Source organism: Mastigoproctus giganteus, chromosome 9 (genome assembly GCF_048544385.1).
Source record: "Mastigoproctus giganteus isolate SK-2022 chromosome 9, ASM4854438v1, whole genome shotgun sequence".
Classification (NCBI taxonomy): domain Eukaryota; kingdom Metazoa; phylum Arthropoda; class Arachnida; order Uropygi; family Thelyphonidae; genus Mastigoproctus; species Mastigoproctus giganteus.
The window spans coordinates 156,041,588-156,061,176 of record NC_143583.1 but is presented as its reverse complement, the minus strand read 5'-3'; the positions used below and the strand labels follow the sequence as shown (position 1 = coordinate 156,061,176).

Genomic DNA, 19,589 nt, shown 5'->3' with positions numbered 1-19,589 from the left:
TATCGACGAAGGTATATCAGGCTTAATGTTCAAGTTTGCAGATGATACAAAGGTTGGTAGGGTTATTAATGATACTAATGACAGTATGCTACTGCAACAGGATCTAGAAAAGTTAGGCAGATGGGTTGAGAAGTGGCAACTGAAGTTTAACATTGACAAATGAAAGTACACACATGGGTAGCAGTAACCCAAGAAGAACGTACCAACTCAGTGGTACTACACTCAGGGAGGTGGAGAATGAAAAAGACCTGGGGGTAATTGTGTAGTCAGATATGAAGTTCTCTCATCAGTGCAGACAGGCTGCCATAGCAGGTCATGGAATTTTGTCAATTGTATATAGGAATTTTGCTAGCAGAGACAAGGAGGTGATTGTCCCTTTGTATAAGGCGCCTCTGTAGCCAGGTGGGCAGGAGCAGCAGTACGTAGCACACGCTTCTTGATTAAGTTCGAGCCCGTGACCACCAAATACGGAGGATGCGGAAAGATCGGGGAATGACCACCGCATATCCCCGGAGCAATATGCCCTTAGTTGCTAATTCTCCCAAAAACCAAATAACAAACAACAAACAAACAAACAAACCCTTTGTATAAGGCAATGGGCTGGCCACACCTTGAGTACTGTATATACACCTTGAGTAGTCTGGAGGCCTCATTTTAGGAAGGATGTAGAATAGCTAGAACGAGTACAGAGAAGGGCAACAAGATTGGTGAGAGGAACAAAGGGGTGCATTTCTGAAGAATGGCTTAAGTTCTGCAAGTTGCAGCATCTGGAGACTAGGCATCTGCGAGGTGATCTAACTGAGGTGTATAAGGCCTTGAATGGTTTGAGCAGGCTCAATGCTGATGGGATACTTCCACTTGCCCAGACTAAGAACCTGAGGGAGCATAGATTCAAATTGAGGAAAGACAGTTGTAGAATAGATGCGTGGAAGTTTGCCTATAGTCAACATGTGGTTGATAGCTTAAATAAATATAAGGCTGAACTAGACAAACATTTGGAGTGACCGGGTGGGTGAAATAGGAAGGTTTTTTTTTTTTTTTGGATGATGCTGTATAAGCTTGCTTTCTTGCATCATATGCTTCAACTAATACTAAAATAATTAGCATATATGGTTATGTGCTTATTAGACTACATAATTTTTATGATACCTGAGAAACTTTATATATATATATATATATATATATATAATACTATTTTTATTCATTAATTGGAAAAAATAATGATTCTTACTGTTCAAGCTCTGTTACCCAAAGAACATCGCCTTCTCCATTCATAGTGACAGGGAGAAGACACTGTTTACCCTGCTTTAATGAATTGCTACGGGTTGTCACAGTCCTGATCTTCTCCACCTAAGAGGGGAAAACCAAAAAATAATTTCAGTCATAGGTAATACTACTCAAAGTAATGTTCCTGAACAGAGTTCAAAGGTTCTTTATCAAAAGTACACTGGATTTTGTAATATATTGTATAAATTATGATAATTAAATTCCAGAACTAAGTTACAAAGAAAAAAAAAAAAAAAAAAAGCACTAAACATAGTTATGCACTTTTTTGGCCCTTATTTCAGAATAAGTTCATTTGAATGTTATATATATATATTCAGCTTTTATTTTATAGATGTTTCTAAATAATATATAAACTTATTTCTGTTCTTATTTTAACTTCAAATTTTTATATTTAAATGATTTTAATGTAAGGGTTCTCAACTTTTTTACTAGTGACAAACATTTAAATAGTCAGTCTTTAATCATCATACACCAGCCAGTTTGAATGGAGGCACACTTTGCACAATGAATTCAGTGCTGATTTTATTGCAAAATTTGGCAACTGGAAAAAAAAAAAAAAAAAAAAAAGTTAAAGTGATAAATTGTAATTTCCCTCTGACTTTCAATCTGCATCATTACTTATCATCATTATTTGAAAAGTATATGTATAAAACAGGAGCCAACAACCTTTTGTAAAATATGAGCTATTTTAAAAAAAGTCTCAACATCAGTCTATCACAATTTTTTTGTGTTTTCTATCTTAAATAAAAGATGTTGTATATCATGTCTTTAACACTAAATCAGGCAAATATTTAATCTTTTCATGAATGAATTCCCAAATTGCATGGGCTTGTGGGTAGGCAGTTCTCAGAGTACATTTGTTCTTATTTTGACTTAAAATTACTGTTCAAATCCATGTCAATTTTTTATAAGCAAAAAATTAGTTTACTGACACTAGCTTTATTACTATGCATGGGCTGAAGGTTGAGAAGATGAAAGATACATGTTGACATTAGACTTGAATTTCTGTAAGTTGTAATTTTCAAGAAATACATATGAAGGGAGTTTGTTCCAGAAAATGGAAGTTGAAGGAATAAATGAGGAAGAAGAAGAAAAGTTGGTCTGGTTTGGTATAAGTTTTTTTTGGGTGCATTAGCAACAATGGCTATTATTTGCCAAGACAAGAGAAAAGTTGGTTCTGTAAGTTTGAAGTTGATCAATAAATGGATGATTGGTCTGACTGGTTTGAGAGAGAGGGAGAACAAAAATTACAGAAGTCAATTCGGAACAGTGCCCAAGGAAGCATCTACAGAAAAGGTATGCAGCAGAAATAATGTATATGAGAAAGAAAGTGGAGAGACTTTATTAGAGATGAGTAATTAATTAACTAAACTGCTGTCTTTTGAATGGAGTCTAAAAAGCTGAAAAGAAAAACTTTACAATAACCCAACCATTTAAAGGCCAATTTTGATGAAGTTCAAAATCCTTGTGCATATCATTATCAAGTCTAAAGTATACAGAGCTAATCATTATTGTCATCCATGTCAGCTCTGTGCTTTTGACATGACAATAACATCCACAAGGATTTAAAAACGGCTGTTAAATGGTTAAGTTATTGGAATGTTTTTTGTAAAGACTTCTTTCCAGCTAGTTTCAATAAACTGTTTTTAAAAATTTATGTACAATGTTGCTTAATCTGTTATTAGAATTAGTAATTTCCCACATGTCTTTCTATAAAGAAATAATAAAAAAAAAAAATAAAAAAAAAAATAGAACTCATTGTTCTTTTTGTTTTGAAGGAGTAATATCCTCTACGTCTGTTTATCTATTGCTTGAGTCAGTTCATCAACTTCTATATCAGAAATCCAGAAGAGAATTTATTCAATTTTGGCTCTAGTAAGCACAATCAAACTACAGAAACTTACAGATACAAGCTTTTTTTCTTTTTTTTTCTTTCCTTTAAATTTTCTGTTATTTTCTCTCTACCATCTATTGATAAACTGTCTACAATTACTTGGAAACACAGATAAGATGTAGTGGTGGTGGTGCCCATTTGAAGATTTCTAGACAATTCATACATAAATGAAACATTATTTGAAATAACTTTGAAAATGTGTGTGTGTGTGTGTGTGCGCGCGCACATATACACAAATATATAAAAGTATATAAAAGGAAAAAGTAATAATAACAAAAGCATTTCGCAGTCTATGGCACCCATAATCAGAAAGAACTCAACAACTGTAATGAATATAAGTTAAAAGATATAAGTAACAGAATGAAGAGATATAAAAAAGATTAAATAAATATATATTAAAGAGTAAAGAAACAAAAGAAATCAAGATATATAAAACAATATATTTTTATACATAAAATTTAATATATGTGTAAATTTTTTTTTTTATAAAAAGTGATTTCTTTCACACTCAATATAATAAGTGAAAATTTACATTTAGCCAAAGCGCAATCGTTTGAATATGCTTCTGCCTAATGTTCTGAAGGTGGATAGCCTGAATAGATTTAAAGAAGGTTTGTACAAATTACAGGAAAGCAATGGGAAGGAAAGCATTTCTTTTTTGGCTAGTGCTGTATCAACTTTGCTTCCTAGCAACATGTTGCCATACTAATAACTTTTAATAATACAAGTTATTATAACACTACTTACTTTATATTTGGAAGCAGCCAACAACAAAGAACCACAATGCAATACTTATGGAAATGCAAGAACACTAAACCACAGATAGCCCACTTTATTGGATTTAAAAAAAAAAAAAAAAAGTAATGCTTTTCAATTAAAAATTAGGTTTGTCATTGTTGCCATTCTGTTGCAAGCTGGAAAAAAAAAAAAAAAAAAAAAAATGCAATTTTTTTTATAATCATGTCCTTTGTATTGTTGAAATAATGGATGCCATCATAAAGTGCACAATTTTAAATTATTTCTAGCTTTTTTTTTCTCTTTTTTCAAAAAATCTCTGGAAAATGAACTTCACACACTAATGCCTTAGTGGTGCGACTCTTTTGACACACCCATTTGACGGTTAAAGAGATTGTGCAGGAAATACTTATAGATGACAAATTAAACAACACGTGTTTTGGCAAAAATTTAAGAAACAGTATTACCAATGTGCTGAATTTTTTTTTATCAATGTTTTCTATTAACTTAAATTAATATTATTCTCTAGAATGTTATCTCCTACAAGCCATTTAACGATGTCTCTTTCTTCCAGGTCTTTCAACTCTGATAATTGTTTCAAATCATTAAGAAGAGCAATGTTGTTGTGGTCTGTCAGATCCTCAGCACATGGCTTTGTCCAGATTGCAGTTTGTAGTTAATTTTTCGACATCAGGCCATAGTTTTCTCCATGACCTCACAAACGTTGATGATGGCATTTCCTCAAAAGCAGATGCCAACATGTAAATCACATCCTTGATGTTCATTTTCTTAAGGGCCTCAGTGAGTTCATTTTCTTCTGTAATGCCTTTTCAGACTAACTATCACACCTTGATCCATAGGTTGCACCAAAGATGTAACGTCAGGTGGTAAAAATACGAACTTGATGTCATCAGAAGATAGGTCGATGGGATGCATTGGAGCATTGTCATGGGCAACGGTCAAGGAGATTAGGCAAGCGAAGGCAGATTACAAAAAATCTTTTGCAAAGGATGCTAAGAAAAACGGCAAGGACTTCTTTACTTATATAAATTCTAAAAGGAAGGGGATGAATCAGATTGCACCACTTGATATAGATGGCTCGACTGTTGATGATCCTGCTCAGCTGAGAAACTGAATGAGTATTTTGCATTTACATTCACACATGAGGAGTTATTCAAGGAAGAGACGGCCAGATGTTTATCAAACTGTAACTGAAATGATTTTGTAATAACTGAGAGCAAAGTCTCAGACATAAGAATGGTTCTTGGGGTGGATGGGATCTATTCAGTGATATTAAAGTAAGTGGCAAAGGAAGTAAGCAAACCCTGAGCCATAATTATGAGAACATCCTTGGACTTAGGGGTAGTCACCACGGACTGGAGATATGTAAATGTATCTCCAATTCACAAAGGAGGATCAAAGGGTGACATGAGTAATTACAGACCTGTTAGTTTAACTTCTGTTCCAGGGAAATTAATGGAGGTACTGGATAAAGAAGCACTGCACGATCATCTAGACGAGACTGTAGTAATAATTCAGACAGAGCATGGGTTTGTTAAGGGGAAGTCTTGTCTGATCAATTTAATTGAATACTATGACATGGTCACAAAGGAACTGGATGCAAAAAATAATTTTGATATCATATACTTGGATTTCAGGAAAGCTTTTGACACTGTTGGGTATGGAAGATTCCTGTACAAATTGGAGCAGTATGGTATTAAGGGTAAGTTGCTACAATGGACAAAAGGATGGTTGAGTGGAAGAAGACAGAGAGTGATAATCAATGGGCGCTGCTCTTCGTGAACTAATGTTATTAGTGGAGTCCCACAGGGTTTGGTGTTGGGCCCACTTTTGTTTTATATATTTATTAATGATATTGATGAAGGTATATCAGGCTTAGTGTCGAAGTTTGCAGATGATACAAAGGTTGGCAGGGTTGTTAATGACACTAATGGCAGTGTGCTACTGTAACAGGATCTAGAAAATTTGGGTAGATGGGCTGAGAAGTGGCAACTGAAGTTTAACCTTGACAAATGCAAAGTATTGCATATGGGTACTTGAGAGTAATATACCAACTGTGTGGTACTACACTTAGGGTGGTAGAAAATGAAATAGACCTTGGAGTGATTGTGCAGTCAGATATGAAGTTTTCTGAGCAATGCAGGTCATGGGGTATTGTCAGTGATATACAGGAATTTTGCTAGCAGGGAAAAGGAGGTGATTATCCTTTGTATGAGGCAATGGTCCAGCCACGCCTTGAGTACTGTGTACAGGTCTGGAGTCTTCATTTTAGGAAGGATGTAGAGTTGCTTGAGCATGTACAGAGATGGGCAACAAGACTGGTGAGGGGAATGAAGGGGGTAGTCTTACCAAGAAAGGCTTAAATTCTGCAAATTGCATTGCTTGGAGACAGGCACCTTGAAGGTGATTTGTTTGAGGTGTATAATACCTTAAATAACATCAGAATTCATCACGCTGAATTCTGATGTTATTCTTCTACTTGCTCAGATTACCAACCTGAGGGGGCATAAATTCAAATTGAGAAAAGACAGTTGCAGAATAGATGTGTGGAAATTTGCCTTTAGCCAGCGGGCGGGAGGAACTGGACAAACTTTTAGAGCGAATGGTTGGGTGAAATTTTTTTTTTTTTTCCCCAGGTGATGCTGCATAAGCTCATATTCTCGCTTTCTTGTATTATATGCATCTATTACTACAAGAACAGCCTTGAGTGGTAATTTCAAATGTGTCAAACGTGGCTTAACTTTTAAAACAAATTTAGTTGAAAACCATTTTTCAAATAGAAAAGAATCCATCCAAGCTGACCTCTGGGCTTTGTAGTAAACTGGTACACCACTGAAATTTACATTTTTAAATGACAGTAATGGCAGTTTGGTTTTGTTTCCCTACAACAAAAAGAGGCAGTTTGTGACTCTCAGCAGCATTTGTACAAAGGGCCAAAGTGATTCTCTGTTTATTCATTTTGAAACCAGTAGCGAATGTTTCTTGTGGTGCTGATAGTGTTTTTGTCAGAAGAAGCTTAAAATTTATGTCTGTTTCATCCAAATTGTAGACTTGTCCAGGAGTAAAATTTTCCTTCTGTATAAGGTCTAAAAATTTTTGAGAAAATTCACTTTCAGCATTTTGATCTGAAAATTTCTCACCCCAAATACCTAAATAATGAATTCCATGGTGCTTTTCCATCGTGAAAGCCATCCCTCACTGGCTAAGAATTCTTCTCCGCTGTTGACTTTCTTGTGCAAGTGTACTGCTTTTTCCTTCAAATCCGACCCACTAAGAGGTGTTCTCTTTGTCATTCTTGCATGCACCCACCGGTATTGCACTACCTCCGGTGGGTGCAGGATTTTGTGCACATAAGCCTTGGATGATGGAAATGTATATATAATATACATTTCCATCATATTTGTACATAAATCTATGTACAAATTTTTGTAAAAGTTTTGTATATATATGAATGTATGTAAAATGTGTGTATTAATAAATGGAAAAAAAAAAAAAAAAATGGAATGTCATTCTTGTATGAATCATATCCATAATGCTTTATCAACGACTTCATTTTTTGGCTTCTTCATAGTGCACCTGTCTGAGAACACTTTTTCTGATTCTATTTTCATTCATTCCACCAATCATTCACCATACTTTTTCCGGCACCCAGTTCATTACATATCCGTTTTACAGATTCTCCATTATCAATATGTTCCAACGCTTTTAGTTTTGTTTCAATAGTTAACACATTCTGTTTACGCTTATCACTTCAAGTTAATGTAATTTAAAAAACAAAAATTAACGATGAAAATATGTACCTACAGAGTGACTGTGATCCGAACGGCACAGATAGCAAAGACTAACTGAAGTGAAAAAAGTTATAGGATCATTACAGTGCACTGTACTGAATCTTTTAATTTAACCCCAGGGGCTCACATCTGGTGAGTATGGGCTTGGCACATCCAAGGTCCTGAGCTGGATATCATCAATTCTTCTGTTTCTTGGTGATTCCCTTCTACTTCTCTCTCTCTCTCTCTCTCTCTCTCTCTCTCTCAGGGTAACTTGGAAATTTTTTTTTAGCTGGTGCAGCATAAGCCTCAAGTTTCCTTGCACTATATGGCTAGTAGTAATAATAATAATAATAAATTTGTTTTCCTGCTGGGCCCATGACACCAGAAATCTGATTCGCAGAAAAATCTCAAGAAAATATGGCTGGTTAAAACAGAGGCGGCTAAAGTGGATAAGAGGGAGTCTACTGTATAGTATAAAATTATAAAAAAATTAAATGGACAATTATTGTAATTTCAAAGATTTTATAAAACCTTAATAATCTTAGATTTTCAATTATGCAATGCGATAGGTTTCAATAAATACCTTCATAAAAATAAAATAGTAAATCCTCTCCAAATTATTTACTTCTTTCCATCAATTATTCATTGACATTTTCCACTGAAATGCTGATACACTTGCACTGCAATCACATTCTGCAGAGCCAAGGGTCTGAAACTACTACTGACTGCGTGCAAGTGTATGCCTGTACCAGCCAGAAGCTATGCTTGCTTACCGTTTGGCAATACTGCTGCTTACTCGACTCATGATATATAGCACAAATTCAAATGATTCATTAGATATAATGCAATCAAAATGTAAAAACAATTAATAACAGCAAATATAATAAAAATTACAATAAACATAATTACTTGATATAAATTCTTCGGGTGGCCATTTATCATAGATATTTTGAAAATGACTGCGGGCCACAGGTTGCCCACCCCAGATTTATATCATAATTTCAGGATAGTGCAGTATTATTATTATTGTTTCTTATAAATTTATGTCCATTCTTTATAGAGAAGACTGATATCATTAAGTGAAATACTCATTCAATATAGCGTCATGCTGTAATTTAAGAAACGGTACTATACAAACATATACGAACACTATTGTGAACAGATTGTGAGACTGATCCATAAATATATGCTGTTTAAAAAATAAACAAACAAAAAAGGTTTCTTGGCCTACTGTTGTCCTGCTACAGAGGCTGCAATGAAACAGTTACAATGAAATTTTAAACTCTTTTTTTCCCCCAATTTTGCAGAGCACAAAAGGAAATTTACTTAATTACAGGAAAGAAACGATTTCATTTGCTAAGTAATACTAATAACAAGAATAGAGAATTAAAATTTATACAGTCATTAAAAAAAATATTAGCAATCTATTATATTGTTGCAGCCATTCTAGTCACAATCTCGTCTTTATAAGTTATATTATTTTAAAGGTCAACTTTGTGATATTAACGCAATTTCAAAAATGAATTTTTTACCAAGCTGTGTTGGGTAGTAATTTATCATATATTTAAAAGAGTATTATAAGAAAATTTAGCTAAGAATAAAGTAGAGTGGCATGCTGAGTAATAAAAGCTATAAATGTTGCACTTTGGTCACACATGTAACCAGCACGAATGAATGTGTGGTCACTGTGCCCAAAAAGGGCACGAATACAGGGTCTGCCTAGCAAAAGATCAGCCACCAATTTGTGCAAACTGCAGGGCACCCCACCAGCACTCGATCAGGGATGGAAACTGTCCAGTATATCAAAAAGCAAGAAGCTATACCAATCAAGAATTAATTATGGAAAAAGACTGCCCAACTTATCAAAACCACGAGATAAAATTTATCCAGCTAAATGCACAAAGGCTGCAGCTGGCCAATTAAAAGTTAAAATGGAGGAAAACCATATTGACTGCTTCAGGAGCCTTACAGTGGTCGTGGGGTATCCTGCATCATACAAAACAGTTTACTGTACAGCGGACAACCCATGGACTGCAATAATAGTCAGGAACCCAGCCTTCACTACCACAAAGATTATGTCATTGTGTTCTTCTAACAGTACCTGCGCACAGGTTATAACTCAGTGTTTCTGCTTTCCATGTACACCCATCCCAGCAAAGACGTAGCTGCAGCAATTATAACCATCCAGTCTGCTCCCCAACTTCTACCGGGGGGGGGGGAATCAGCTCTTAGGTATGGTGCAAGACTAGAAGACTTCTTTCTAACATCAGGTCTCCAGGTTATAAACTGTCCCAGTGAACTCCACACCTAGAGCGGCCCCCTCTGGCATAGTACCATCAACATCATAGCAGCTACCCCTGATATCACCAACAAACTTGCGAGATGGACTCTCCAGGAGTCTTGGACAACGTCGGGCCACAGAGCAATATCATTCTCCCTGTTTCACTCTATGGAATGCACTCCCCCAGTTCCCAGTGATGTGATTTGCTACAACATTAAGAAGGCTGACTGGCTCCACTTCTGGACCAAGCTATCAAAAAGACTCCCCGAAGACATCACACTCCCAGATGACTACATATGGAGAATTACATCTACCATTAGGAGTGACTGCGACCTTGCTATCCCTTGCAAAGGTTCCTACAGGTACACTGTTCCCTGGTGGAAGCTACAAGACCTAAGAAGAAGAGTTCACCATGCTAGGAAGAGTTTCCAGCAGGCATGGTCAAGACTGTCCCCAAAAGATAATATCAGCTAGGGAAGCATATACAAAAGAAATACATACAAGTAAAAAGAAATCGTGGCAAACTCTGGTGGCCTCTACTGGGAATGAGAACCCCTGGGGTATAGTATTCAAGATTGTAACTAACAAACTCCCTGTGGCAAGGTGCTTGACACAATGCTGAAGATGGACGGAACGTCCACCTGTACTTGGGAAGACACCATTAACAACATTCTTGATACCATCTACCCAGTTGTAGAGGCATCCTTGACACATCAGCAACAGGAAATTATAAATCAAAATCTACAATATAATACCGATACTATTGAGCCCCCTTCACTGCTCTTGATATGGACCTAGCACTACACAAAATTAAAGAAGGAAAGACACCAGGTGCAGACCTGCTGGAAGTGAATATGCCCAAAAAATTTGCTGAGGATTATCCAATCACACTCCTAAGACTCCTTAACAAATGCCTGGTGGCAGGCACATTCTCAGCTTCATGGAAAATTGCCATTCTAAGATTAATTTTAAAAAACCCGGGCATGCTGCTGCAGAATCCATCCTCATGTCGCCCAATTGTCCTACTTTCTGTGATTGCGAAACTTTTGGAGTGCCTCCTCTTATTCCGTCTAATCTCCAGCTACTAAGAGCACCAACTCTCCTCCAATAAACAATTCGATTTCAAAACAGGCTGAAGCAAAGAGAATGTCATCAATAAACTGATCATACAAGCAACTCCTTCAGCTTTCATGTACTCACTTGCCATAATGGTGAACTTTGCCGGTGTCTTCAATCGCCTGTGGTGGCCCAGGATCTCTGCCAACCTTTATTGCGGTTTGAAGTAATATATAACCAACAGGAAAGTGTTGGTTAACAGGAGAGACTGCTTCTACAGGGATGGGACACACTTAAATAGAAAGGGTGCAAGAATGTTTGCTGATGCTATCGAGGCAGTGTTAGGTGGATCGGAAAACTGCAAGATTGGGGGGATACAAGGATTAATAGATTAACAGTAGCCACTAGCAGAGGTGAAAGTGATTCATGCACTGCTTCTATTGGAATGAGCCGCAGCCTGGAAAATAAGATGCAGGATATTTCAGAGACTGCTGGGAATCATTGGGGTACAAGTAAACACATGGGTTGTGTGAGGGTAGTTAAGAAAAAGAACAGGTGCATGTATACTTGCGTGTACACCAATGCTAGGAGTTTAGTAAATAAAATTGATGAATTTGAGGTATTGCTCAAAACATCAAAGGCAGATATTGTGGGGATTTCAGAGACGTGGTGTCACACAGATATAAGGAATGCAGAACTGGAATGTGGCGAGTACAATTTCTACAGAAGGGATAGACAGGATAGGAAGGGAGGAGGGGTTATGCTATTAGTTAAGAAATACATAAATTCCAAGGAAGTGAAGCCAGTCGACATTGCTGGACAGTGCAGTGTCGAGTCAGTTTGGTGTGACATAAGCATTGGGAGATCAAAATTGAGAGTAGGAGTGTGCTATAGGCCTAATGACTCTGATGAGTATAATAAGGAATTATACAGGGAAACAGAGTGGGCCAGTAAACTAGAGAGTCTTATAATGGGGGATTTTAATTTCCTAAATATCGACTGGAATTTGGGGGCTGGTCACTCACACACTAGCAAGGCTTTTGTGGATTTATTGGATGATTGTTTTCTACATCAGCATGTTCGGGAGGCAACTAGAGGGTGTAATACTCTTGATTTGATTATCAGTAGTGATTCTTCATGCATTAAGAATCTGCAGGTAAATGAACCACTAGGTGGCAGTGATCACAGTGTGCTGAAGTGGGATTTACTCAAAGAGGTAACTACCATTAGGGGTAAAGGGAAGGGTTATTGCTTTCGTAAAGGCGACTACGATGGACTGAGACAGTATTTAAATTCTATGCAGTGGGACCAACTGATGATGTTACCAACAGCAAATTCAAAATGGGAAGCATTCACAGAACTTATCTTGGAAGCTACTAGGCTTTACATACCAACTAACCCCTGCACCCCTGGCTTTTAGCCGTGAAGTGTATTGTGTACGGCATGTGCGTTTTGTATGCAATAAAGAGTTCTTCTTCTTCTAAGAAATATTGTTCAAGGTTTAGGCCTAAGTGGATGTCAGATGAACTAATGAGACATATGGCAGAGAAGAAAAATGCATGGGATACATACAAATTAACACGTGACACAGAAGCCTATGATAGATACAAGTTGATCTGTAAGCAAGTTACAAAGGAAGTTAGGCAGGCAAAGGCAGATTACGAGAAATCTTTGGCAAGGAATGCAAAGAAAAACAGCAAAGAGTTCTTTACTTATGTAAACTCTAGAAGGAAGGGGATGAATCAGATTGGTCCACTTGATATCGGTGGGTCAACTGTTGATGATCCTGCTCAGGTAGCTAACAAACTAAATGAATATTTTGCATCGCCATTCACACATGAAGAGTTATTCAGCAAGGGGAATGCCAGAGATGTATTCAACTCTGGCAGTAAGCTAGAGAATCTTGTAATAACTGAGAGTAAAGTGGAGGAGAAATCGTTGAAGATAAATACAAGAAAGGCACCTGGGGTGGATGGGATCTATCCAGTTATATTAAAGGAGGCAGCAAAGGAAGTAAGCAAACCCTTAGCCATAATTATGAGAGCTTCCTTGGACTCAGGGGAAGTACCCATGGACTGGAGATGTGCAAATGTGACCCCAATTCACAAAGGAGGATCAAAAGGCAACACAAGTAATTTTTTTTTTTTTTTTTTTTTATGTGAACCCCAAACACGAGAGGTATTAGAACCTATAGTACTTAGTACCGTGCTTGGGTTGGAGACTGAGAAGACGAAAGAAGATATTTGTTGACATTGGACTTGAACTTCTGTAGATTGTAATTTTAAGGAAATACGTATGAAGGAAGGTTGTTCCAGAAAACGGCAGTTGAATGAATAAATGAGGAAGATGAAAAGTTGGTTCTGTGGGTTTGAAGTTGGACAGTAAATGGATGTTGGCTGGTGGCGGCACGTGTTCGGACTGTTTTGAAAGAGAGAGCGGGAATTATAAAAGCTAATTCAGAAGAACAGTGCCCATGGAAGTATCTGTAGAAGAGGCATGCAGCAGAAACAGTGCGTCTATGAGACAGCGAGTGGAGAGACTCTGTTAGAGATGAATCATTAATTAACCTAACTGCCCTCTTCTGAATGGAATCAAGGAGCCTGAGAGAGGTTTTGGGGGCACCACCCCAGTTGTGGGAACAATATTCCATGGCAGGGCGGATTTGCGATTTATACAGAGTGAGCAGCTGTTTGGAAGAAAAGTAACGCTGAGAGTGAAAAAGAAAACCAAGTTTTTTAGATGCAGAGGAAGCAATATTTGTAATGTGCTTGTGCCAAGAGAGATTAGAAGTCAGGGTAATCCCCAAAAGAGATATATCCTTTTGCCTAGAAATTGGAGTGTCACTAAAGATAAGCATAGGAGCAGAAGAATCCTTTTTGCGAGATATAAGACAAGACTGAGTTTTAGAAGGGTTGAAATCAACTAAGTTGTCTTTGCCCCACTGGAGAATTACCTGAAGGTCGGCATTTAAGGAATTGGTAGCAGATTTTCGAGAAGTTGAAGCTGATTGAGCAGGACAAGGTTTCTCAAAATGGAAAGTTGTATGCAATGTGCTATCATCGGCAAAACTATGGATAGGATTTCCAGTCAATGGAAGAAGGTCATTGATATACAAGAGGAAAAGAGTGGGGGAAAGAACTGAACCTTGGGGGACACTGGCATTAGTGGAGAAGTTAAAAGACAGAGAGCCATCAACCATCACTCTCAGTGAGCGATCAGAGAGAAAACTGGATAACCAATTACTAAAAACAGTTGGCAAACCATAAGATGGAAGCTTGTTTAGAAGACCTTTATGCCAAACACGATCAAAAGCCTTTGAGATGTCAAGAGCAACTATTTGTGTTTCACCGAACCTTTCCATTGAATTAGTCCATAAATGGGTAACATAAGCCAGGATATCACCAGTGGATCGACACGGACGGAATCCATACTGGTGATCGTTGATCAGACGGCAGGTTTCTAGGTAGTTTAAGAGTTGGCGGTTAATTGATTTCTCCATTACTTTAGAAAGAGTAGAAGTAATTGCAATGGGACGATAATTGGATGGGAGGGATTTGTCACCCTTTTTAGGAACTGGCTGGATATGAGCAAATTTCCAAGCAGAAGGAAAAACACCTTTGGAATAAGAAAGTGAAAAAAGGCGGCAAAGAATAGGAGTAAGTTCGGGAGCACAGGTTTTGAGAACAAGTGGAGACATACCATCAGGACCTGGAGCTTTCTTAGCATCGAGATTCATCAAATTCTTCTGATATCCTTTTGACGGAAGACCACAGGAGGCATTGAATGGGGTGTGTTGGGAATGGTGGGAGGTGTTTTACCAAGATCATTAATACATGAGCTGGAAGAAAAATGGGATGCTAGCAGGTCAGCTTTATCCTTGGCTGAAGTGACAACAGAACCATCTGGTTTGGACAGAGGTGGGAGCAGAGATGGGCAAAAGTTGCGGCCAATAGCTTTGGCAAGAGACCAGAATGCCCGGCTACCATTAAGGCAAGAAGCAAGTTTTCTACTCTTAGCCTGTTCACACTCTAGTTTGGACTGATTAATAACTGCTTTACAATTGTTGCGAGCTTTGGCGTAGGCAGAAAATGAAACTGAAGAATTAGAAACAAGCCAATTACGATATGCAACATTCTTCTCTTGAAGAGCCTTAGCACATTTATTGGAAAACCAAGGTTTAGATTAAGGACGAGATTTTAAAGTGGAGTGTGGGATAAAGGATTCCATTCCTGCAAGAATAATTTCACTGACACGATCTGAGCAAACGTTGACATCAGAACTTTTGAAACAGTAATCCGACCAAGGAAAAGAAGAAAAGAAGTCTCACAGGTCATCCCATTTTGCATTCTTGTAATGCCAAACAACACGAGGTTGGGAATAGCCTTGAGATAAAGGTTCCATTGGAGAAGAGACAATCACCAAGTTGTGATCTGAAGTGCCTAAAGGAGCTCTCACTTCGACCGTGTACTTAGAAGGGTTGTTTGTGAGAAAAAGATCAAGCGTATTGGCTGTATGATTAGGATTGTCCGGTATTCTTGTAGGTAAATGAACAATCTGTGCTAGGTCATTAGTAATTGCAAAAGCCTTAGCATCTCGACCTGCTGGGTCGGTGTGACTAGAAAACGGAAGCCAGCTGGGGTTATGAACATTAAAATCACCAAGGAAAATTACCTCACTGTTAGGAGAGTTGGACTGGAGAAAGTCAAGTTGCAACGAGAGGAAGTCAAAGAGCTCCAAGTGATTAGTAGAGTTGGGAGAACGGTAGAGACAACAGATGAATTGGACACAATGAGGTAGAGAGATTTTAAGCCAGAGAAGATCAAAGAGAGGAGATTCCAAATTGCCAAGTCTCTGACAGGGAATATCAGAACGGACATATGCACAAGTACCACCTTTGAGGCGAAAGGAATCATACAGCGAATAATTTGGGCATCTGAGATGAGCAGTAGTTGAATCAACCGATAACTGAGATTCTGTCAGAAAAAGTACATGAGGTTTGGCAGACTGCAAGTGGAAATGGACATCGTTGAGATTAGAATTGAGACCACGTATATTTGTGAAATGAATTAGGAAGTCCTTGGGAGGTTTAGATCTTTTCGCAGATAAGCTTGCTCTATTAGTTTGAGAATTCATGGTGTATTCAATAGTAAGAAAAAGTGGGTGGGACACGTTGTATGAAGTAATGAAATTTTTGGATATGGCGTACATGTGGTAAGAATATACCCAGATCCTTGACATAACGTGGCCTCGACAATGCTTCCCTAATACACACTACTCTGACTCCCTCCAGTCACTATCTGGCAGAGTAGAGGTAGCAAGATTATACACTAGCTGATCCGGAAGCCTCCTAGAGAGTTACCAATAGGTCCGGTCCAGTGTACTAACTAGCGGCCGGCCTGCAAACACCGTTTTAGAGCTGTACCCTCGAAATGTAAGGAATATTGGATCTCGCCACGACGTTCATCATAACCTCAAAAGTCATCAATCATACTGCATGATGGAAGAGATAGGGAAGGGTTGACCTGAACTTAGCTCTAGAGACTAAACATGGGTTCTACCACTTCAAGCCTCCAATAAGCAAAGTGGTGGTATTTCACCAGTTGATGAGAGTCATCTTCCACCTAGTACTGCCTGGTAACATAGAGGGGCGGCGTTCCTCCATGTGGTGTGGGCGCCACACCTCGACCCCTGCTTACGTTGGTTCACACCTGGTTGGTCATCCACCATGTACTTGTGCATGGGGGTTAAACCCAGGATTACTAACAGTCCCACCATCGTGAAGGTGCAAGCAGAGGATTTGGCTGTCACAGACCGTCCGGACTTCGCCGAAATTGGGTCCACTTGACTTGAGTGTCACCCGAATATCAGTTCCATCAGCGGGTTATACCCAGGATTACTAACAGTCCCACCATCGTGAAGGTGCAAGCAGAGGATTTGGCTGTCACAGACCGACCAGACTTCACCAAAATTGGGTCCACTTGACTTGAGTGTCACCCGAATATCAGTTTCATTAATTATAGACCTGTTAGTTTAACTTCTGTTCCTGGAAAATTAATGGAGGCACTGGTTAAAGAAGCACTGCAGGATCATCTAGATAAGACTTCAGTTATAGCTCAGACACAGCATGGTTTTGTTAAGGGGAAGTCTTGCCTGACCAATTTGATTGGATACTATGATGCAGTCACAAAAGAACTGGATGCAGGGAATAACTTTGATATTATATACTTGGATCTTAGAAAGGCTTTTGATACTGTTGCACATGGAAGACTGCTGCACAAATTTGAGCAGTGTGGCACTGCAGGCAAATTGTGGCTATGGATAAAGGGGTGGTTGAGGGGGAGAACACAGAGAGTGGTAATCAATGGACACTGCTCATCGTGGACTAATGTTATTAGTGGAGTCCCTCAGGGTTCAATATTGGGTCCATTATTGTTTTCTGTATTTATAAATGATATTGATGATGGTATATCAAGCTTAATGTCCAAGTTTGCAGACGATACGAAGGTTGGCAGGGTTGTCAACGACACTACTGACACTATGCTACTGCAACAGGATCTGGAAAGGTTGAGCAGATGGGCTGAGAGGTGGCAAATGAAGTTTAACATTGACAAATGTAAAGTACTACATATGGGAAACAGCAACCCCAGAGCAACGTATCAACTCTGTGGTACTACACTGACAGTGGTAGAGAATGAAAGGGACCTGGGGGCGGTTGTGCAGGCAGATATGAAGTTTTATTGTCGATGATATACAGGAATTTTTCTAGCAGGGATAAGGAGGTGATTATTCTCTTGTATACAGTACTTTAGGTGTGGCCTGACCACACCTAAAGTACTGTATACAGGTCTGGAGGCCTCATTTTAAGAAGGATGTAGGGAGGCTGGAACGAGTACGGAGAAGGGCAACAAGGTTGGTGAATGGAACAAAGGGAAGCTCTTACGAAGAAAGGCTTAAGTTTTGCAAATTACAGTGTCTGGAGACTAGGCACCAGCGAGGTGATCTGATTGAGGTGTATAAAGCCTTGAATGGTTTGAGCATGCTCAATGCTGATGGGATTCTTCCTCTTGCTCAGAAAAATTACCTGAGAGGGCATAAATTCAAATTGAGGAAAGACAGATGTAGGATAGACGTGAGGAAATTTGCCTTTAGCCAGCGGGTGGTTGGTTGGTGGAACAGACTTCCATCCCTTGTCGTGGAAGTTGATAGCCTAAATAAGTTTAAGGCTCAGCTGGACAGGTATTTCGAACGAACAGAGGGGTGAAGTGGAAGTGGGTTTTTTTTTTTTTTTTTTTTTGGCTGATGCTGCATAAGCTTGCTTTCTTGCATCAAATGCCTCTACTAATGCTAATGCTAAAGTGCAAGTAACAAATAAATTTCAAACACTGTTCAGATACATCTACCAAAGCTGTCCGCAGGGCTCTGTTCTCGCGTTGTTCTTCTTCTGGTCTATGGTCATGGGTGACTTCCTGGGTTAACCCATTTTCTACTGTAAGCACCCTATTAGAGAATTAGGAGAGAGTGATTTTACTTTATCCAGGAAATTCATCTGTTGTTTTACAGAAATGAGTCATCCACACTTTCATTGAATTTCACCTGTGTCTGTTTACATGGCAGGTACAAGTGGTCTCTAAATCAGTTTTGTTTTAGCTGCTGTGTAAGTAACTTTACAATGTCTAAGAGGAAATCCTTAAGTGAAGTGCTTAATTTTTTTTAATGCCCCTTAGATTGGGGCATTAAAAAAAAGAAATCACTTTAAAATTTGGCATCCTTGCCAGTATTGTGTTAACCATTCTGAAAAACCTTGTTTCGATTCCCAAACTGTTTGAGGAAATAGGACCCAGCTGGAAGTGTGTGAAATTATGTCTGTATGAGGATGTAGATGAAGCCATTTTTAAGTGGGTGAAGTTTATTCGAGACCAAAATCTGCAGATATCAGGGCCATTAATAAAAGAAAAGGCTATGGAGCACACATCTTCTTTTCTGGGGCATAAAACATTCCAAGCCAGTTCTGGTTGGCTGGACAAATTAAAAGAGTGCCATGACTTACTGGAAAAAGTTATTTCTGGTGAAAGTGGAGTTGTAATCAAAGAAGACTGTACCCATTGGAAAGAAACAGATTTGAAATAAATTATGGAGGACTATGAGCCAAAAGACATATTCAACATTGATGAAACAGGTCTATTTTTTAAATGTTTGCTGAATAAGACAGTTACAGTCTTTGTTGGTGCAAATATAGCTGGTAATAAAAAACTGAAGATTTTGGTAATAGGCAAAAGTAAACAAACCTGATGTTTAAAAGGAGTAGTCATTAGAGTTGGACTAGAACTACAAAATCTTGGATGACAAGTGAAATTTTTGAACAGTGGATTTTAAATTTCGACAGAAAGATGATGAAAGAAAACAGAAAAACCATGTTGATTGTCGACAACTGTCCTGCCCACCTTCATTTGGTAATTTCGAACCTTACAAGTGTGAAGCTTGTTTTTTTCCCCCAAATACCACTCCTAAACTGCAGCCAATGGACCAGGGCATTATCAAGAAT

General features: G+C 38.4%; 1 protein-coding gene across 6 annotated transcripts in view; it reads right to left on the bottom strand.

The window, feature by feature from the left end:
- Positions 1–19,589, bottom strand: part of LOC150080831 (DNA (cytosine-5)-methyltransferase 3A-like) — a 945,959-nt gene that overhangs the window by 54,336 nt on the left and 872,034 nt on the right. For all 6 annotated transcript variants that reach the window (XR_016547435.1, XM_090382019.1, XM_090382022.1 and 3 more), the window contains one exon: positions 1,232–1,350. Coding sequence is in view for 5 of the 6 variants with exons in the window: in XM_090382019.1 (XP_090238145.1) it covers positions 1,232–1,350 (119 nt within the window). In the remaining variant the exon portion in view is untranslated. The remainder of the gene's footprint in view (positions 1–1,231; positions 1,351–19,589) is intronic.